The sequence below is a fragment of the Heterocephalus glaber genome, unplaced genomic scaffold, assembly GCF_053883595.1.
Source record: "Heterocephalus glaber isolate CG9 unplaced genomic scaffold, H.glaber_assembly_v1.0 deba00001572, whole genome shotgun sequence".
NCBI classification, from domain to species: domain Eukaryota; kingdom Metazoa; phylum Chordata; class Mammalia; order Rodentia; family Bathyergidae; genus Heterocephalus; species Heterocephalus glaber.
Genome location: NW_028258357.1, coordinates 25,096,549 through 25,116,842, shown reverse-complemented (window position 1 = coordinate 25,116,842; position 20,294 = coordinate 25,096,549). Strand labels below are relative to the sequence as shown.

At 63.2% G+C, this 20,294-nt stretch overlaps 2 protein-coding genes across 4 annotated transcripts; both read right to left on the bottom strand.

The window, feature by feature from the left end:
* Positions 1-443: 443 nt before the first annotated feature.
* Positions 444-14,075, bottom strand: Mcm5 (minichromosome maintenance complex component 5). Of its 3 annotated transcripts, XM_004844760.4 has the most exons (17): positions 13,754-13,866; positions 13,488-13,652; positions 12,123-12,249; positions 11,921-12,049; positions 11,117-11,289; positions 9,156-9,311; positions 8,048-8,214; positions 7,638-7,809; positions 6,951-7,062; positions 5,765-5,908; positions 5,384-5,449; positions 5,039-5,215; positions 4,795-4,907; positions 3,677-3,805; positions 3,017-3,159; positions 2,040-2,167; positions 444-1,510 (listed from the first exon to the last, which is right to left on the bottom strand). In XM_004844760.4, the coding sequence occupies exons 2-17, from the start codon at positions 13,643-13,645 to the stop codon at positions 1,409-1,411; spliced, it is 2,196 nt and encodes a 731-aa protein (XP_004844817.2). In that variant the 5' UTR covers positions 13,646-13,652; positions 13,754-13,866; the 3' UTR covers positions 444-1,408. The 3 variants fall into 3 exon arrangements, with proteins under 3 accessions (XP_004844817.2, XP_087048906.1, XP_021113986.1); XM_087192780.1 differs by lacking the exon at positions 13,488-13,652 and having other exon boundaries at positions 13,754-14,075; XM_021258327.2 differs by lacking the exons at positions 13,488-13,652; positions 13,754-13,866 and adding an exon at positions 13,216-13,396.
* Positions 14,076-14,773: 698 nt separating this feature from the next.
* Positions 14,774-19,423, bottom strand: Hmox1 (heme oxygenase 1). Its single transcript, XM_004844762.4, has 5 exons — positions 18,940-19,423; positions 17,833-17,953; positions 16,355-16,846; positions 15,743-15,842; positions 14,774-15,354 (listed from the first exon to the last, which is right to left on the bottom strand). Exons 1-5 carry the CDS (start codon positions 18,960-18,962, stop codon positions 15,221-15,223), a joined length of 870 nt encoding a protein of 289 aa, XP_004844819.1. The 5' UTR covers positions 18,963-19,423; the 3' UTR covers positions 14,774-15,220.
* Positions 19,424-20,294: the final 871 nt, after the last annotated feature.

Here is a 20,294-nt window from a genome sequence, read left to right as displayed (position 1 = left end):
AGGGATGGCACCTTGGACGCAGACACAGGCTCTCACCCAGACAAGAACACACCCCTTCCGAGCCCAAGGGCACAACAAAGGCGCAAGAGTCAGAGGACTCCGCTGCTCAGCGGGCAGGCCGTCGTCTCCCCTAAGCAGAGGCAGGAAGCTGAGCAGCTGTAATCTCGGCACAGGACCAACTTGTGACGAACACGGACTGCGCCGCCGTGTGCTTAGATGCAGTCCCTCCTCCCATTCTTCCCATGGATCTTTGAGACAGGGTCTCACTATGTAGCTCAGGCTGGCCTCAAACACATGGCAATCCTCCTGCCTCAGCATCCAAGTGCCAGGATGACACAGTATGCCACCACATGCAGCCTGGGTCTTCCTTTTTTTAAAGACTGCCTGCTGAAAGCACATTACAAAGTGTTTTAATGTTTCTAAGTTCAGATTTTGAGACTGCATTTCCAAAGATCAGATATTTTATTTTCCTTAATTTCATGAATTCTAGATTTCAAAAAACAAAATATAAACTCATAGTTTACATACTATGTATTTCCATGTTGTAAAAAAGTTAACCACCAAGGGCTGGGGATGTAGCTCAGGGGCGCTGTGCCTGCCTGGCAAGCGGAAGGTCCTGAGTTCGATCCCCAGTACCACCAAAAAAAAAAAAAAGTTAACAGCCAAAATGAAATGCTGTGGGCTTCCTCTGACCCTGGCCCTCCTGGACTTGGGGAAGTTCCTGTCAGCTCCAAGTGCCCCGTCCCATGGCCACACAGCTTGGGGGTGGCCTGCCTGGGAGGAGGTCACAAGAGTCCCCACCCCCTGCTCTAAGGCCTGCCAGAATCCACATCCCTGGACAGCAAATGCCACTGCATCCTGCCACACGCCTGGCTACCCTGCGGGCCCTGGCTGAGCTCTTGAGGACCCTCAGCTCCACTCCAGAGACAGGGACTGTGTCAGCTGCCTGCAGACCAGGACACCGAGGTGCAGAAAAGCATGGGGAGTCGGTGGCGGTTACTGGCTCTCGCTCTAGCACACAGGCCGGGTGCAGGCTCGGTCAACATACTGGAGCTCTCCTGCACTCGGCTGGGAACACCTGGCCTCGCCCTGCCCACTGGACACAGAAGAACCTGTGGCACGATGTCAAGGACCTGAGGGGAGGCTGCATGGGCCCAGCTCAGCCAGTCTGTGGGCTCCCACGCCTGCTCCCGCCCACATCCACCCAGCCACCAAGGACAGGCGGGGACAGGTCACGAGGTACAGTAGCCCTCAGGGACCCTACACAGCATCTTTATTATCAGTCCTCCAAGCACATGCCCAGCTAGTGTGGGGCAGTGGTCCAGAGGCGGAGAGCAGCACAGGGCAGGAAGCAGGTGGTGCTGGAAGGCAGGGTGGGGAGAGGCCCCCACGAGGTGGCACGACGTCCTTACTTGAGGCGGTAAAGGACCTTGCGCTGCATGCGGTGCTGGACCTCACCTCGGCGCAGCATGAGCTGCAGCACCTTGTAGATGGCATGCTCCGGGTACTTCTGTGGGCACAGAGCACAGGACAGATGCAGGGGTGGCCATACCCAGCAGACTCCAGGCTTCTGCACTGGCCTCCCTGGCCACAGGAAGGGAGCGAGCGTCCTGAGTGCCCACTGTCACCAGGCTCTGCCACAGGCCTTCACCTGCCTCAGCTCTCCCCGCCACACCCAGTACAGTACAGGATTGTCTCCATTTTACAGAGGAAGAAACTGAGCCACAGAGCCTAACTGCCTGCTTGAGGTCACACAGCAAGCAGCAGCAGAGCTGGGATGAAAGCCATGACCCTATCCCTGGACTCTGGTCATTCCTAAACCTAAGCTCTGCAGTTCACCCACAGACCAGGCTCGAGGGGCTGCAGCTCAGTGCACAGGTCCAGGTCCAATCCCCAGTACCACCACAGTAATAACCAGCCAGCCTCCTGGCCCTGCAGGAAGTGTATCTAGGGAAGGATGAAGCCTGCCCCAAGAGGGGTGACTGCTGAGCTGAAGGACACCCGTGCCCCACCCAGGCCCTGCCCGGGGGAGGGCCCACCTGCTTGGTGAAGTCCTGCACAATGCTGTGCTCAGACACCTGGGAGCCGATGGCAAAGCGGCGCTTGAGCTGCTTCTCGATGCGGCTCAGCATCTCCTGGTCCTCCTGGCTGGTGAAGCCCTCCACCCCTGGGGAGGCCAGGAGCCCAGGGTTAGAGAAGGAACACGAGGCCGGGGACAGCAAGGGCGAGGATGCTCTGGTAGAGGCAGGGACAGAGCTGGCTCGAAAGCCCAGGGGCAGAGCAGGGGCAGGGGGAGGGCAGGCCAGGTCTGAGGGCTGACTGGGTGACCCTAACAAGGCTGTGCTCGCTGACAGAGGGTACATGTCGTCTTGGGGTGACAGTCACCAACAAGGTCAGGCAGCTCTGGCACGTGGAGCCCAGCCAGCCAGGTGACCGCAGGAACAACTTCCTGGGGCAGACTGGACAGGAGCTCGGAACCACGAGTGACCGGGAGGGAGGGCGGGGCCCAGGAGCACTCAGCACATGGGTGGGCTCAGGGTGCCCGCCAGCTCTGGCTGTGGGCAGCTGCCCTGCTGACCAGGCTGCTCCCCTGCAGATGGGCAGAGCATAGGGCCCACCTGGCCTGCTGCCTGTGTCATCTCCCCTCTCCCTTCTCCTGGCCTCAGCTGGAATATGCCACTGGCCAGCTTTTGCCCCAGCACCACGCAGCCCCGGGGATTACCCCATCCCTGTGCCAGGGGAGGGACGGAGCAGCCCCAGGGCTGCCCACCAGTGCTTGCCTAAGGAAGGCCAACCTCTCCAAACCAGGAGCGGGCTGCGGGTAAAGTGAGACCCCACATGAGGGCCTCTGGACGCTGGCCCTCTCCTCCAGGGTGCAAGGGACCAGAAGTCACTTAACTCCTGAAAGAAGCCACTTCCTCCCACCCTGAGGAGCACTGAGGTTTAGGGCAGGTACGGGGAGGCCACTCCACGGCCACCCGCACATCGGCACCAGGCCTGACCAGCACCCACTCACCAGACAGGGTGCCCGACAAGGCGGCGTCCAACGTGGACACCTGGAAGAGCCTCAGGGCCTCCTCCACGTCCGCCTCCGTGGCAAAGGGCTGCAGCTTCATCTTGCTGAGGGCCTCTGCGATGCGCACGATGGCCTCCAGCTGCCTGCGGGACCATGGGTGCTCAGGACGGCCCAGCACACCCAGGGCGGGAGACTGCCTGCTAAAGCACACCTCCTGGCCCGAGCCTGGGCTGTGGCCAGCAGGTTTCAAGTCCAGCCACTGTGTGTGACATCAGGGAATGTCCTGAAGTGCTAAGCCCTGTTTTCCTTCTTGCCTCACTGCCCTGAATGTAGAGGCAACAGTTGAAGCCCCAGTAGTTGGCTGGGCCAAGGCTAGGGTGGCTCTGCTGGTGCCCAGCTGCCAGTGCCTTCCAAGGAGGATGCCGGCCGGCCGGCCAGCGTCACACGTCCGCACTGGGCATAAACTCCACGTCTGTGAAGGCTACCCGGGAGTCTGCCACTCCAGAGCCAAACCCGGGACTGACCAGCGCCTCATCACTGTAGCCCGACACCCGCACGGACAGCCAGAGGCAGAAAGCAGATCCCAGGCAGGAACCCAGCAGGCGGAGTGGGCCCGGCCCCAGCCCAGCCCAGCCTGACCCCGGGAGGCCCTCCGCGCACCGCACGGTGATAGGGATGCTGCAGCGCCGGTCACTGTCCCTCTCGTGCTGCCGGGCACCGCTCCGCATGACGACGTAGCGGTTCTTCAGCTTCTCTGCGGCCTCCGCAGACAGCCGGGGGCCACACTTCCTGCAGGACGGGACCCCAGTGTGGGCCAGGGCGCGGGGCGGGGCGCCACCATGCCCAGACCTCCCGCTCTGAGCGCCCCTTTGGAGACTGCACCAAACCCAGGCTGGCTCTGAGCAGGTGCCAGAGACCCCAAGCGAGGATGGCCGGGCCACTGATGGGAAGTGGGTGGCGCCAGGTGCTGCAGCGTGAGGCCCTCCTCTGCCTTGTCATGCGGCACGGAGCCCACAGCGGAGGCCCACACAGGCAGCCTTGAGGCGGGTCTGAGGAGCAGCGCCTCTTCCTTCCGCCCACTCCCCCTACCACCCCACCGGCCGGGCTGGGAACTGATGACCACATTAGGGAAGCTGGAGATGAGAAAGCAACCTAAGAATGAGGCCACCAGGGCCTTGCCAGAGGGAAGCCCAGACTCAGCACCCCAAGGTCTCTGGGGGCTCAGCACCTGCCTGCTCCCAGGGAGTGGCCTGGGTCTCTGCTCTTGGGGTGAGCAGCACGGGGCACCCAGGTTCATTCACAGCCTGTCTCCACTACCTTCCACAGGTTACTTACCTTCCTTGCCTCAGTTTCCCCAACGGTAAAACGGACAAGAGTACACCTAGCCACCTAACCTCTGAGGTTCAGAGGAGTTAAAGCTCATTATATACAACACACTCAGTGTCATGCCTTGCACAACAAAAATACTACGCATACAAGGACTGTGACTGGAACCCAAGCGAGCAGCAATTGGAACCTGGGACAGGGAGGGAGCCCTCAGGCGCTTGCTCATTATCACGCACAAGCATTACAAAGCCCTACGGCGCTCAACCTGGGGAGACAGACTCAGCAAGGCTGAGTGACCTGTCCGAAGTCACAAGGCAGAGCCAACTCCAGGGGTCTGTGAGACCGCCCGAAATCCTAGGCTGCACAGAGACGGGGAAAGAGGCGGGTGGTGCGGCTCAGAACGCAGGCCGGTGCCAGTGGGGCAGGTGGGCAGGGCCGCGGGCAGCACTCACGCACGGCAGTAGGCAATGAACTTCTTCAGCTTGGCCAGGTCCATCTCGCCCTCCACGGCCTGCGCCTGCGTCAGTGCGCTCACGTGCAGTGTGATGACGTGCTTGGCCAGCATCTGGGAGGCAGAGGGCACACTGGGTTGCCCGGGTCCCCAGAGCCCTGCAGGCCCCTCTGACACTCTGCTGACAGCCACCACAGCCACTTCCTCCGGCCCTACTATCGGCCCACTCAGCCCCGGGGACGCACCACGTCCCTCTCCTCATTGTGCTCGTCCTTGACGATGAAGATCATGTCGAAGCGGGACAGGATGGTGGGCATGAAGTCGATGTTGTCCTCCCCCTTCGTCTCATCCCAGCGGCCAAACACTGAGTTGGCAGCAGCCAGCACGGAGCAGCGCGAGTTCAGGGTGGTGGTGATGCCAGCCTGCAAGGGACAGAGGTCACCAAGAACCCCGAGGTGGGCCCTTCTTACACACACACGTAGGCCTGCCACTGCCACCATCACGTGGCTGGGTAGGCACGATGGAGTGCACCCCGAAGCGGCCAAGGAGGGAGCACAGGCTGGGCCCGGGCAGGTCAGGAAGGAGCTCACCTTGGCAATGGAAATGGTCTGCTGCTCCATGGCCTCGTGGATGGCCACACGGTCATCTTCTCGCATCTGCCGGGAGCAGACAAACGACTGTCAGACTCGCCCAGGCAGGGGCAGTGGTGGCAGGAAAATCAGCAACAGCCACCACTCCGGCAGACTCTGCTGGGCCAGGGCAAGAAAGGGGTCATCTCCCACCATGGTGACAACCTTGTGGGATTGGCCAACCTCTCCTTAGTCTCCAGGCGCAGAAACCGAGGCTGAGAGGCTATGCCACTCGCCAGTCACAGTTTGGAGGTGACATGTCAGGCATGCCCTGGAGGCCACAGAGCCCAGTCCCGCAAGACCAAGGTGCCAGCATCTGGCCACTACCCGCCCACCACTCACCTTGTCAAACTCATCAATGCAGACAACCCCACCGTCAGCCAAGACCATGGCCCCTCCCTCCATGATGAAGTTCCGGGAGGAGGGGTCCCTCATCACGGAGGCTGTGAGGCCAGCCGCACTGCTGCCCTTCCCCGACGTGTACACCTGTGGGGAGGGCAGAGTCAGGGCCGCACAGATCCAGCTCCAGGTTCACAGCAAGGCCAAGGGCAGAACCAGCACACAGAGCCGAGAGAAGGGTCCCAACGTGGCCTAAATGTCCTGCGAACACAGCCCTGTGTGGGGAGCAGAGGCCCAGAGCAGGTGATGCTCCTACAAACTGCCCAGGGCCGGGAGGGCCTGGAAGGCCGCCCCACACAGGTCCTGTCTTATTGTGCACACAGACCTGCGACACACGTGCTGCCCTGAGCCCTCAAAACCACACACCTGAGATGCCTGTGGGTGAGCCACGCAACCATAAAGACGTGGAGCTACCACACAGGCACAGGAGCTCATGATCTTTCACGCTGGGGTGCAGCTCAGCAGCAGGACAGGGCAGGGCAGGGCAGGCAAGCGACGCTGGGCTCAATCCCCGGCATTGCACACCAGTGGCAGTAATGTGAAGCCACGCTCAGCAAGACAGGTGATGAAAATGAACTTCCCGTCTCTTATTCCATTTTTATCTTACTTTTGTGGCACTGGGGATTAAACCCAGGGCCTCTGCAATGAGCTATAAACTTCAGCCCGTTATTGATGGGCTGGGCCCAAACTTGGAATCCTCCCTTGGCCCTAGATGTGGCTACGGAAGCCTCCATCCAAACGCCCAGCCCCACCCCTCTGCAGTGCGATCCCCTGGCCACAGCCAGTGCTGGTGTCCTCGCCCCATGAAGAGTGCCCAGGCCCCTGGCCAACGCCCCGAGGACCTGGTCCTCGCACTGCACTCCCATCTCACTGCTCAGGTGCCTGTGAATGACCAGGTTGCAGTGCCCACAGCAGGTGAATATGCGTCACCACTGCCATCATTCAGCAAACTGCCACTCAGCAAGACCGGGGCCCTCAAATGCACGGCCAGGGACTCGGCAGAAGAGATCCAAACCCTAGAATGACTCCCAGCCTACTGCTCCTGACCCCAAACCCGTACTGCCTGTGAGTTCCACCCCGGACCACAGTCACGGGGTGAGGAAGGTGTCCTGGTGACCTGGCCACTCACCCCAATGGGAGAGCACTTCTCCACAAACTTCAGGAGCTGGGACTTGGCCGTCCCTGGGTCCCCCAGCATCAGCAGGTTGATGTCCCCTCGGCGAGTGAGCCCATCAGGGAGCCTGGCAGGTGGGCAGGGTGAGAACCACAGGAGGCTGAGGCGCAGTGGTCACCAGAATGGCACTGGCAGCCAATCCCAACCTCTCATGAGCCACAGCAGGCAGGAGACAGGGCTTGGGCTGGGAGCCACGCTTGTACTGGCTCTGGCTCCCTGGCCAACGACGGAGAGTGAACGAGGGCAGCACTTGCATCCCAGGGCAGGGAGGGGAAGGCAGATGGCACTGGGATGACAGGCCACAGGCCCGGTGAGAGCAAGGTCGCCACTGTTTACTGTCTACACTCCTGTTACTTCAGGGCCTCTGAAGGACACCAGGTGTCTTCTACCCGCTCCACTCCCTGGGAACCAGGCTCCGAAAGAAGGCCTCTCTCCTCCACAGCGGCCCGGTGAGCAAACGGCACCACCAGGCCACGCTCTTGCTGCCTCTGCATCTTCTCTGAGGTGGGGACCCCGACCCGGGGGACCGAGGACTGCGGACAGCAGCTGGGGAGTGGCAGCAGGCTGAGGGCCTGGACACTGGTGGTGCTGCCCACCCTGATTGCTGTCCTGTGCGCCAGGTCACCTGTGCCCTGGCCTCACCTCTTCCGCGAGCCCCCGAAGAGCAGACAGGCAATAGCCTTCTTCATGTCCATGCCCCCAAAGATGGAGGGGGCAATGCTCTTGGAGATGACCTCGTAGACATTGGGGAGGGCGGCCAGACGCCGGAACTCCTCCTCCTCCTGTGGACTCGCAGACCCGGCAAAGCTGCGGCCTGGACAGGAGGGAGCTGTGTGAGTCAGGAGCTCCGCTCGGCCCACAGCCCAGCCTGGACCCAGGCAGCAGGGTCCACCTCTGCACAGAGTCCTCCGACCCCGAGCCTGAGTTCAAGCCAATGCCCTCAGTGCAGGGTCACAGCTAGAAGCCATAGGCACAAGCTCAGGACACAAGAGGGTGCCGGGCCACCCGTGAGGTGGTGCGCTGCCCGCTTCCCGGGCCCTGCCCCCACTCACCAGAGCCGTCCGTGTCCACCTGGATGCCCAGGACTCGGATGTAGGCGCTCCGGATGCCCACGCCCACCCTGTCACGGCCTCTGCTGGAGTTCAGGCCCAACTTCTTGATGGAGTAGATGCCCATGATGGTGACCCTGTTCCCAGGGACAACCCTGTCACACAGGTACCTGCATCAAGGGTGAGGAGAGGAGCGGCAGTGAGCACATGGCCAGGCCAGGCCGCTCTTGCCCCAAGTTGGCGCCAGCCCTGCCTCATCACAGTGGCCGCAGAGCCCCACAGCGGTCAGGGCGCAGCCTGCTGAGGGGAGCGTGCAGCCCAGCCCTCCAGAGGCCCCGCCCGCACCGCCCCACTGGGGCTGCCCATGCCCAAGGCCCGAAGCCGGCTCGGGGGAAGCCTTTCAGCTCCTCTTGGACAAGCACGGGGACACAGCAGGCTCCAAGGCCCCCAGGCCCACGCTGCACCGAGGGCACTGGCTGTGACCTCAGCCCGGGAGGCCGCTGCACCTGAGCTTGGGAGGTGATGAAGCCGCTTTGACTGCCCCGACTGCTGCGGAACCAGTGGGTGACAGCATCGTCTCCGCGGGACGCCGTTGCTGCCACCCACCAGCCTGCCCTCACCCGTTTCTGCCTTTTCAGGGCTCCCCACGGGAGGATGCAGACCGTCCGCATTCCCCTGCCTGACTAGGAAAGAGCCCTGCAGGCTTCACCTCCCCAGAGGAACTCAGGAAAGCTGCAGGCTACTCCCCAGAAAAGTGCTCCCGCAGAATACACTGGGGCCCAGGGTGCTGGCGCACGACTCTAGTCCCAGCACTCAGGAGGCTGAGGCAGGGGGATCACGAGTTCCATGCCAATCTGGCTACAAAGTGCGTTCAAGGCCTGCCTGAACCACACAGGGAGACATTATCTCAAAAAAACAAAACCAGCAGGCACCGGCAACCCTAGCTGAGAACACCCAGGTAGGGCCCAGGCCCAGTGCCTGGCACCCTCTTCTCCTGCTGGGCAGCGGCTGGTGGCCTGGTACTGATGAGCCGAAGAGGAACACAGCCCAGCCCTGTACTAACGGGCTCACTGGGCCTCCCGAGGCCAGGGCGGGGAGTGCATGGCCTCACCTGTCGCAGTAGAGCTGCATGTGCCGAGGCATCTCACCGTGTGGCACAGCGTCCGGCAGCTCCTGCAGCTTCAGGGTCTGGAAGTCCACACACTTACACTTGTCGGGCATGATGAAGTACGGGTCCAGTGGGCACCGGGGGCGGCCAGCCTGGTCCCTGCGGGGCAAGGAGGTCTCCATAGCCGCCTGAGAACCAAAGGGTGGGGCCCATCTGTCCCAGGGTTGGCGACTGAGGTCCTGGACAGGCTGGGGACAGGTGCACAGTGCATCAAGCAGGCGGGGCTCCTCCATGAGGGGCCAGGCAAGGCACAGGCCAGGCCCCGGGACCAGGGCTCAGCGTCCCCCAGGGAAAGCCCTCACTACCCACTCACACGGCAGGGAGAGGCTAGGCCTGCTGGACACACCCTGTGTAATAAAGCCTATCCACAACGGCACAGCAGCACACCCAATTCTGCAGCAAAGCCAGGTGCCGCTGTGGGAGCAGGTACACCAGGAAAACACAGAGGCCCTGTTCTATGGAACGAGCTTCTGGTCAGGAGAGAATGAAAAAATAGGGCCTATGGTCAAAATGCACAGTGAACGTTTAAGGTCTTTCTTAAACATATTACAGAGCCAGGCCTGGTGCCACAAGCCCATAATCCCAGCATGTGGGAGGCTGAGGCAGGAGGATCACTGAGTCTGAGCCCAGCCTCCGCTACATAGTTGAGTTCAAGGCCAGCCTGGACTCCATAGAGACCCTGTCTCAAACAAAAAATTATATTGCAGTAACACATTCTCATTAGTTCCCCTGAAAATGCTCCCCCTGTTTGAACACACTGATCCTATGGTCCTTGGCACTTTCTGCAGCAGCTCTGAAGTCCTCTCTTGTGTCTTTAGTTGCAACTGTTGTGGCTGCCTCAATATCCTGAATCAATTCACAACATTCACCTTTCGTGGTCATTGGGGAGGAGCCAGAAGTTAGTGCCAGATCTGGTCAGTATGGTGGATGACAACATGGTATCATATTCTCATGAGCCTGCTGGATAGTGCTGGGCAGCAGCATTCACTGTTTTTTTCAGTACAAGGGATCAAACTCAGGACCTTGCACTTGCAAGGCAGGCAACCGCATCATTGAGGTAAATTCCCAGCCCTTTCACTGTACTTTTTTTTTTTTTGGTACCGGGGATCGAACTCAGGTCCTTACGCTTACGCAGCAGGCGGCTAAACTTTGCTGTATTTTTTAATCATACCTCATAAAGACATTCATTCACAAGAGGACTTCCAGAACTGCTTCACAAAGTGGCACAAATGATACAGTACTCTGAAAGGTATTCGCAGCAAACTGTCTCCTAATTTAATAAAATTTTAAACATTCACCATATATTTTGATCACCCTCGTAATTATAATAAATGACAAGGATGTGTTACCCAGAAAAAGAAAAGAAAGAAACAAGAGAGAGACTGGCGGGTATCCCCATGGGATGGAGGAGACTAAAGGACAGGTGGACAGGCGGTGGGGGCAGGGTGAGGAGGCAGCCTTGCCGTGGGCCGAAGGGAGGGAGGCAGACGTGGCCAGAGTGGAGCATGAAGGGCCACACATCTGCAGCATCAAGAGCCACCTGGCTGGCAGGTGAGCGAAGAGCAGACCGATGGGGACACGGGACAAGGTATACACACTGCAGGCGGGCAGCAGGGCAGAGAGAGAGGCCGAGGGCCCTGTAAGGGGCCAGGCACTGAATGTTCTAGGTTCTGCAAGCTGAGGGCCCACAGGCTCAGCCTCTGTGCAGCACGGAGTCTGGCTGTGCTCTCGGGCTGCAGGGCCACACAGGACATGGTCAGCACCATGCTGCTTCCCAATGCTGTGCCCCTCAGAGGTCAGCCCTGGGCGCACTGGCAGGGACACGGCACCCATCAGGCCCGCCCCACCCAATGCCCAGTGAGGGCCCTCCAAGCAGCCTTGGGGTGTGCTCGCCACCCACTCACGCGTTGCACTTCCTGGGCAGGGCGTAGCCCTCCAGGCCGGGCCGCATGGAGATGTTGGTAAGGGTGTTGCGGCAGCTACGACACTGAATGGAGATGCGTGTGGCCTTGGCCCGGACCGCAGAGGCTGCGATGATGATGCCAGGGATCTTCACCAGGTGCGACATCAGGTCCGACTGCAAGAGCCAGGGGCGGCTTGTGGTGAAGGGAGCCCAGGACACGCTCCACCTCTTAAGGTCGGTACCAGGCACACGGCTGCCACCCACCTGTGAATGAGCTCACCCCGCCTGCTCTCCTGCCCCTGCCTCACCTTCAGCCTCTGTGCTGGTCTCCGAACAGCCTTGACAGAACCATGCCTGCAGGGTCTGCACCAGCCAAGGCCCTTCCCTTATCCAAAACACTCTCCCCGCTGTCTGTACCCCCGCCTTCTCCACCCCAGGCTGCCTCCTCAGAAGCCCTCTCTGTTGTTCCTAGAGACCCCATTTTCCTGTTGCTCTCCTGACTGCTTTCACTGCCCCATCAGCCACCTCAGATCTCAGCAGGGTGCAGCACCGGTTTCTCAGCCTCCCCTGCTGCACACAAACTCCAAGAAGAGAAGTTCACCATGCAGTTCCTGTTGTTCCTCCAGGAACAACTCAAGGCCGCGCCCAGGGGTGAGCTCAGTGAACACCTGTCCAAGTGAGTCAATTCACTCGGGCACAAGGCAGGCTCAGAAAGGTTGACTGCCTTGTCAGAGCCACCCTGCTGGTGCTGGGCTGCCTGTCTCAAGGCCCTCTGCTCAAGGCAGCAGTCTCCCAGCGCACCCACCTTCAGGCTCCGGATGCTGGAGGGGCTGGCATCTGACTTGAGCATGACTTGAATGTCCTGGAGCAACTCCTCCCCCGCAGGCCGGGGCCGGGTCACCTCGTCAGCCACCTCGTTGGCTGCTTCTTCCAGCTGCACAGGAGGGCACAAGCCATTGGCGACAGGCAGGGCGCATCCTAGGGGGCTTGGGCTGGGCCCAACTCACCAGTTCCAGGTGCTCTGCTGGCTGCTTGTACAAGGAATCAGCCAGGTCCTCATCGAAGCTGGCCAAGTCCTCCATCTCCACCTCGATCCAGTATTCCCCCAGGTTGTAATGGCGCTTGAGTTCATCCCTGCAAGGCAAGGAAGGGGCAGAGAGGAAACCCACAATGGCTGCAGTGCCCTCTCCCAGCCACCACACCCCAACCCCGTCGAGTCCCAGGTCAGCCCTGCAGAGGTGCCTGGCTGCCCAAGGGGTCCTCCAGAGATAGCTGCTTGGACAGCAGGGCGGCACAGGTAGCAGAGGGACTTGAACCCCAGGACAGCAGCCAGTGTTTTCCGGACACCCCCTCTTTTTTTTTTTTTTTTTTTGGTACCAAGGATCGCAAAACCACTGAGCTAAATCCCCGGCCCCGGACACCCCCTCTTTTAACTTCCTCTGGGGAACCAAAGGCTCAGGCCTCCAACCAGAGTCTCAAGGCACCACAGACCATGTCTGTCCCATCAGCCAGACGCAGCCTTCACTGAGAGCAGCTCATGCGCTGCTGTCCCAGAACCTGCACGTGTCCTGGGCCCAAGCCCCTTCCCTCCCTCCCACCCTGGTCCAGTCGTCCTAACAGGCAGTGTGCCCTGAAGCCCCCCCTGTGACAGCACGGTGGCCGCCACCTCTCCTCTCCAGGGAACCCCTAGGCGCCAATCCGTGAGCCCACGCTCCTCCCGAGGCCGCCAGCATGTGGCCTCCCCAGCCTCCAGGCCTGGCTTCCCGGCTCAGGAGCTTTCTGAGAACAGATGTGACTTTCACACCGTTCCTCAGTGCTTGGCGTTCCTCAAGGCCAGCTACTGTATGAACAAACAGAGGTAGGGACGGCTCCTTGTCAGGAAAGTGAGGAAACTGGGGCCCAGAAAGACAGCAGCTGTCCCTCAGCTGTCACTGCTCAGACCCGTGAGGACATCACGTGACGCCGGTCGTGCAGCAGCAGACTAGGGCAGCCTGGCACCGGACAGGGCCTGGCGCGGGCGCAGACGCCCAGACCGGAGCGCAGAGGGCAGACTGGGAACGGGCGGGTGAGCGAACAAGACGGGTCACGGCCGCCACTCACAGCTCACACCAGACCGCCCGTCTGCAGTCGCCGCCACGCACGGAAGGTCAGCGGGACAGGGCGGAGGGCCCGAACGCGGGGCTCGAGGGCCAGGCAGGGCCAGGTGCTCCGCGCCCCACAGAGCCGCCGGAACCGCGCGGCAGCTGCAAGCGCTGGCAGCCTGCTCAGGCTCGCTGTGGGTGCCGGGCCCCACGCCCCACGCCCCACACCCCTGCGGCTGGAGAAGCCGTCGACCCGCCACGGGCCCTCGCGCCCGCCCGAACACCGCACACCGGTAGGTGAAGGAGCAGCCGGCGCCCGCCCGGAACTGCCGCAGGAACTCCCGGAAGCGCCGCTGCAGCTGCGCCCTGCGCGCCCGCCCGTCATCGCCGCCCGGCTCGGCACCGAAGCTGTCGCTGTAGAAGACGCCGAGGTCGTCGAACCCCGACATGCTGCGCCTGGGGACGGGAGGGCTGCGGGAGACGGCCGGGAGCGGGCCGGAGGGGCGGGGCGGCCTGGCCCCGGGGCCCCGCGCACGGCCGCTCGCACCTGCGCTCACCTCACGCTCACGCACCCCGGCACCGCGCACAGCCAGTTGCACCCGAGCACGGCAACTCGCACCCGCACCTCTTTCGCGCCGCGCCGACTTTCGCGGGAAAAGCAGGGGCGTGGTTGGCGTCCGCACCGCGCGCTCCTATTGGCCCGCCGGAGACCACGGCCAGCGATTGGGCCGCTCTGCATCCCGCGCGTCCCACCTCCAGGGCCGAATGCAGAGGCGGATTGGCTATAGTGCGTGACGTCAGGCCACGCCCTGTCTGGGCTCCATTTTGTGTGCGGAACAATTTGGCGCGAAACTTAGGCCCGGAGGGAAGCAGCGGAGCTGGGAGCTACGGCGGGAGAGGCGCAAAGATGGCGCAGGGCAGATCGGCCCGGGGCTCCCAGGGTCCTGAGCAGTAACTCCACCCTCAGCCCGGGGAGGGAAGGCCAGGAGCCAGAGCGACGGGCGGGCCGGGGCTGCAGGCCTGACGGCCCAGCACCGAGAGGCTGAGGCAGGGGGGCTGTAAGTCGGAGCCCAGCTTAGCGACCTGGTGGAGCCGTCACGAGGGCTGCGGGCGGAGTGCAGCTTGAGGGCCCTGGTTCCACCCGGGACTGCAGAGTGCCCTTCAGCCGCAGTGCGGACGCAGGGCGGCCCTCGGCAGGACGTGGGGGAGAGGACGCCTGAGCCCTCCGCAGACGCAGGCGGCGGCCGGCCAGGTCCCCTGGAGCCCCAGCCTGCGGCGTCGACTGATAGTGCCGCGCGTCCCCTGGCCCGGGGCCGCAGTTGGCCGAGGGACGGACGTCAGGGCCGCCGCGGTGCTGAGCGGGCTCCCCCCGGCTCCAGGCGCCTGGGCAGGGCTGAGCCTCAGGAGAAGCAGCAGAGCCAGAGCCCGGGGGCTCCCCAAGCCCCCATCGCTGCTCAGTGACTTCCTGTCCTCCGAGGATGGGCTCACATCCACAGGGCAGCTGCCCCTCGCTCACCCCGCATCCAAAGGAGCCACGCGGCTGAGCGCCCAGGACGAGAGCCCATGAAAACACCAGCTGCCGTCAGACGAAGCCCTTTATTGTTCCACACAGAAGTGCCACAGTGCAGGGAACCCCACCCCACCCGGGGTCCCCCCAGAGACCCAGCCCTGTGATAAAAACAGTGAACACAACAGCTCCGGGCTCAGGCTGAGCCTGGAGTGAGGGGCGGCTCTCACAGGAGCAAGACAGCAAGGCAGAGGAAACACAAGACAGGCACAAAATCGGCCGTGCCCGCGGGGGCTCGGGCACAGCAAACGCAGACTCAGGGCAGGGCCCGCCAGCCGCAGCCTCCGGGCGCTGAGTCGGGAAGGTCCAGTTCCCGCGGCCGGCCGGACACGCTCCAGCAGGGAGAGGCCGCACGGGGAGAGGCCACAGCCTGCTGCTGGAGGAGGGACACGTGGAGGAGGCCAGGGCCCACAGGACACCGCGCCCCAGGCAGGAGGAGTCCACAGCCCATGGGCGCTCACAAGGCATAGAGGCCCACTGCCACCGTGGCCACCAGGAAGCTGAGGAGGGTCAGTACCCAGGGCAGCAGTGGTGCCGGCACATGGCTGGGGAGCGGGGCCTTGCTCAGGGGCGCCTCGGCCGGGCTGGAGTCTGCAAGAGCAGAAGGGGGGGTCAGTGGGCGCGGGGCCCACGGCGAGGGCTGCGTCTCTAACAGCCCTGCCTGCACTGGGCCTCCGCACAAGAGTCTCCTGGGCCCGAGGGCCAGAGGAAACAGGCATGGAGATGCCCCTTGGCGCCCAGAGCCACCCACGGAAGGCTGCCCCGCTTCTCACTTAGGCTTTTTTGTGGTTTGTTGATGGGACCTTGCCATGTCGTCGAGGCTGACCCTGAATTCAGCGTGACTCAGGCTGTCCTCATCCTCACGGCAGCCCTCAGCCTCCCAAGTGCTGGCATCACAGGCCTGCAGCACCACGCGCGGCCCCCTTCTCAAGCACTCCGAAGGCTGAGGGAACCCTGAACTCAGGCCCCAAGCCCTCACCTTGCACCTGGCTGCTGGCCCGGTGGTGGAGCCCCAGGGTCTGGGGAGGACTCTGGTCCTGGAGCTCAGGGGTCAGCAGCCCCTGCAGCTCCTCAAAAAGCTGGAAGACAAGAGCACAGGCGTCTGAGACGTGAGGGCCTGGGCCCAGGGCTGAATGGGGCTAAGGGTTCTGGGAACAGCCCTGCCACGAGCCAGCACCCAGCACCCAGGGCCGCCTAGGCCCAGGGGAGGTGGCCCAGCAAGGGGTGCCAGCTCTGCCCAGTACCACCCTTGCCCCACCCGCCCAGGAAGCCAGAAGCAGTGGGAGCCTGTACTGCATCCACACCTCGCGTGGCCCTGCTGGGGCCCCCATGGTGCAGCCCTGCTGCAGGCGTCCGCAGCACCCTTGGGAGACATCGCCGGGCAGGCTGTGCGCGAGGCGCGGGGACCCCCACCCCAGCTGGGGAGGCACGGCTGGTCTGCTCCTGGCAGCCTGGCGTGGCCGAGGTCACCAGAACGGCACGGGTGTGTGTCCGCCCCACGCCCCAGCCCCCAGGCCCCAGGCCCCAGGCCCCAGGCCGAGCTGCTGTTGTTCCTGTGGTGCAGATGGAGCCTAGGAGCGCTGGGGCTCACCTGGATGTTCAGCAGGAAGGCGGCCTTGGCCTCCTGCAGCACCCTGCGCCGCACCTCGGGCGTCATCTCCAGTGAGTTCATGCGGGCGCGGTACAGCTGCTTGAACTTGGTGGCGTTGGGGATGCCGGGGAAGGTGAAGAAGGCCAGGCCCTCGCCAGAGCCGGGCAGCCCCAGGGCCTTCTGCGCGATTCTCTTGAGCACCTGGCCACCCGACAGGTCACCCAGGTAGCGGGTGTAGGTGTGGGCCACCAGCAGCTCAGGCTCCATCCGCCCCACCTCATGGATCCGCTGCACGTAGCGACTCGTGGCCGGTGAGCAGGGGATGGCGTGGCGCCAGCGCGGCCCGTACCAGAAGGCCATGTCCTGCTCCAGCGCCAGGCGCCGGTGCAGCTCTTCGGGGAAGTAGACAGGCGCAAAGACCTGGCTGTCCCTGATGCGCTCAATCTCCTCCTCCAGCGCCACGTACACATGGTACAGCGAGGCCATCACCAGCTGCAGGGCACCATGGGTCAGACACCGCCCTCCAAGCCCGGCCCCAAGCTCCCAGCACCTGTTCCCGGAGAGAAGCCCAGTCCTGCACCTCTCAGCCTAACACAGTCCCCTTCAGAGAAGCCCGAGGAGGCCTCTCTGTTCCCGCACAGAGCAGCTCGGGAGGGTGCCAGCCCGTCCCTGAGAGGGAGGGAACCTGAGGCTGCACAGCAGGGGAGAGGGGAACCAGCCAGGCAAGGCACGGCCTGTGGCCTCCACCGTGCTGCAGGGCCCAGCTCAGGGACACCCATGACACATTAACCCTGCCCCCTGTGCGCAGGACAAAGTCACACACTCCAGTGCGGTTGGGTCCAGGCTACTCTGCCTCAGACACTCAGGGAAGACACAGTCCTGGAGGGCAGACAGCAGGAAGCTGACACAGCGCCAGGGCCACCCTCTGCGGTGTGGCTGCAGGTGAGTCACTGCCCTCTCTGGTCTAGGCAGTCAGCCTTCAGGTAAGCCCAAGGTGCCCCTCCTGGTGTAAGGGGAGATGAACCCTTCTGTCCCGGGCCGGCGTGGCGAGGGGACAGTCCCGTGCAGCTCAGAACCGCGGCCAGCACAGCGCTCCTGCCAGAGGGGCCAGGCCACATGCTGCCCCGGCTCTGGGTACCTGCCCACGGCTGGGCCCCGGCTGCTGTGAACCTCCAAGGCTGGGGGCAGGGTCGGGCAGGGGTGGGGAGGACTCAGCCCCCACCTGCATGGCCCCTGCCTCGATGCCTGCCTTGGGGGAACCCCTGCTGGCCACTCCGACGAGGGCAGGGCGCAGCCACACGTGGCACTGTCTGCTGCTTGACCTTGGCCTCTTGCGAATGGCTGTGTGGCCTCCTGGGGCCACTAACCTCTCTGAGCACCCCGTCAGCAGAGTAGAGGCCTCTGGCTGATGGCCTGGGCCTCCCTGTCGCCCTTGGTGAGTCCCTGGGTCCCTGGCCCCACCCTGTCCCCAGTACCACCTTGAAGCCTTCTCTGGTCACTTGGCCCTTCTGAAAGTTCCGCATGAACTCAGTGTTCTCCGCCTGGGTGTGCACATCCCTGGTGGTCTCCTTGATGGCCTCAGACAGGTCCTGGGGCGCCCTGTGGAGGGTGGGGTCAGTGAGGGCATTGGTGGGGTGCAGTGCCCACCAGGTGCTCCACACTACAGGGTCCCCAAACCTGGGCAGGGTGGGGAGACTCCGGGGTCGGGCTCTGGGTTCCACCCTCAGCTCTGCAAAAACAGCACCGACAAGCCCGGGGATGCCCGGTCCCCAGTCGTCCCGGTGAAGGAGAGGCGTCGAGCAAGTCACTTTCCACCTGGGCACCAAAGCCAGAGGCTTTGCCCTGAACAGATCCCCAACTCTTTTCATTGCTTGTGAGACAAGGTCTCTTTTATTTTTGGTACCGGCGATCAAACTCAGGTTCTTGCACTTGCGCAGCAGGCGTCGAAACCACTGAGCTAAATCCCCGGTCTGAGACAAGGTCTCTTACGTTGCCCAGGCTGGATTCAAACTTGCCGTTCTCCTGCCTCGGCCTCCCACAGTGCTGGGATTACAAGTGTGCACCACTACACTAAACTTTGATTTGGTTTTTAGACCCAATGCTTAACTCATTTCTTTCATTGGTGTTTGAGATACAAATCTCACGACCTCAACGTTCTGTTTGTTGTCACAGTGTTTGCATTAAAAAGCCCCCCAAATGAGGCTGTGCTCAAGGAAGAAGAGTCCCCTTCTGGGAGCGTTCCGGTCCGGCGTCCGGATCCCATCCCAGCGCGGACTGTCATCTGCCCCTCGCCCGGCCCCTCGGGCAGGATGGCATTCTCAGGGGAGGTGAAGGATCCAAGTTCGGACCTACGGCACTGACACCGGCGCCAGCGGCCCTGGGCACTGTGGGGCCGGGTCGGAGACGGACGCGACAGCCACCCCAGGGGGCATCCGCCTTGGTCAGCAGGTCAGGAGCTGCCCAAGACAGAGCCCGGCGCCCACGCGGGCTGGGAGCCCCGGGCCTGGGGCGCCAGGCCGGTCCCGAGGTCTGGGGGGGGGCACGCCCAGGGTCGCCCCTCCCTCCCTTGCTCCCGCCCTGCTTGCCTGCCCGGCTCCATCGTCTCCATCGCGGTGGCTCCGGCTCTGGCTCTGGGAGGCGGCTCAGGCGCTGGGGTGGCAGCTGCGGGTCGGTGTCGCTCCGGTCCGCCCCGGTCTTTAAGCCCGGAGGGTCACGTGGCAGCCGCCCGCCCGCTGAGGCTCACGTCCTGCCGACGTTGCGACACCGGACCCGCCCCAGCCGGCGGCGCGGGGGAGCGCGGGTCATATGACCCGGAGCACGCGCCCGGCAGGAAATCTGAGCGGCGGCGGGAGGGGGCGCCCCCGGCCCCTGGCTGACGAGGGGCCTCCCCAGAGCCCCTGGGGAAGGGGCTGCGCCCCGTGAGTGCACGCCCGCCGCCCGCTACAGACCCTCCCAGTCCTGGCGAGCCCGCCTCTGTCCTGTCACACGCACTGACAGGGGAAACCGAGGCTGGGGAGGAAGTCCCTGCCTGCCTCCCGCAAAGCTCTTAGCGCCTGGCTGCCGCCTGGGACGCTGGGTGCCCTGCCTGGGCGTGGCGTGGGCACCACACTGGGTTAACTCATCTGGGCCCAGAGGATGCGCAGGGCCCCGCAGTGCCAGCGTCGGTGCTCACGGGCACTTGGTATTGAAGGTGGTTTTCGCAGAGCTACGGAGGCTGCTTGTAAGTGGAGGCACAAGTCGGCATCTGAGGGAAGGCAACTAAGGGCAGCCTTGGAGCAAGGTCCCCGTCTGGGGCCCAGGGCCCGCTGACACCCAGGCATCCCTGGGGCCGCCTGCACTGCACCGAGGTCTCTGAGTCTGTGAGCTCAGCACGGGGCACTGACTGGATGCGCACTCAGTGCCCATGAGGCTGAACCGTTACTGTCTCGCCCGTATGGGTGAGGAAACTAGGGCAGAGAGGTGCAGAGAAAGGTCTGCCGTCCTGGAGACCAGGTGACCGACTGCTTGTCCTCTCTGGGCTGCAGGGCTGAGGCAGACGCTTCTCCATGCCACTGCCCTCCTCGGGCCCGTCCCGGAAATGCCGTTCTGCCCAGGGTGACCAGGTCGGGCCTACTGGCTTTGAGTTTAAATCCGGAGGCCGGAAGTCTCCCCTTGGGGCAGGCGGCTAGTGCATCTCCTGCTGTGGACGAGGTTGCTGCAGGGAGGGCTGTGGCCTGGCCAGCTGTCCTGGGCACTGCCGAGCTGGGCCTCCGACAGCGGCCCTGGGCGGTGGGCGCAGCTGTCACCTCCTCTCCACTTTCTCCACATCAGCACGGAGAGGTCACAACTGGCAGCGGCAGAGCCAGGGTTCCGGCCCAAGCAGCTGAAACCCAGCCCCACCTCCGGCCTCCCGTGCTGCGCCCCTGAGGTGGGAGCTGAAAGCTCAGGGACCCCAGCAGGT

Bases quoted from the DNA above. Each gene is read 5' to 3' on its own strand.
- Mcm5 (XM_087192780.1), bottom strand. From the start codon at position 13,935: ATGCAGAGCGGCCCAATCGCTGGCCGTGGTCTCCGGCGGGCCAATAGG. The intron at 3,806-4,794 runs GTGAGTGCTGCC...CCCGTCCTGCAG, and splicing joins TTCATTGCCTACTGCCGTGC to GAAGTGTGGCCCCCGGCTGT. The intron at 2,168-3,016 runs GTGAGTGGGTGC...TGGCCTCCCCAG, and splicing joins CTTGTCGGGCACCCTGTCTG to GGGTGGAGGGCTTCACCAGC.
- Hmox1 (XM_004844762.4), bottom strand. From the start codon at position 18,962: ATGGAGACGATGGAGCCGGGCAG. The intron at 17,954-18,939 runs GCAAGCAGGGCG...CACCCTCCACAG, and splicing joins GAGACGATGGAGCCGGGCAG to GGCGCCCCAGGACCTGTCTG. The intron at 15,355-15,742 runs GTGAGGGCTTGG...CTGCTCTTGCAG, and splicing joins GGCCAGCAGCCAGGTGCAAG to ACTCCAGCCCGGCCGAGGCG.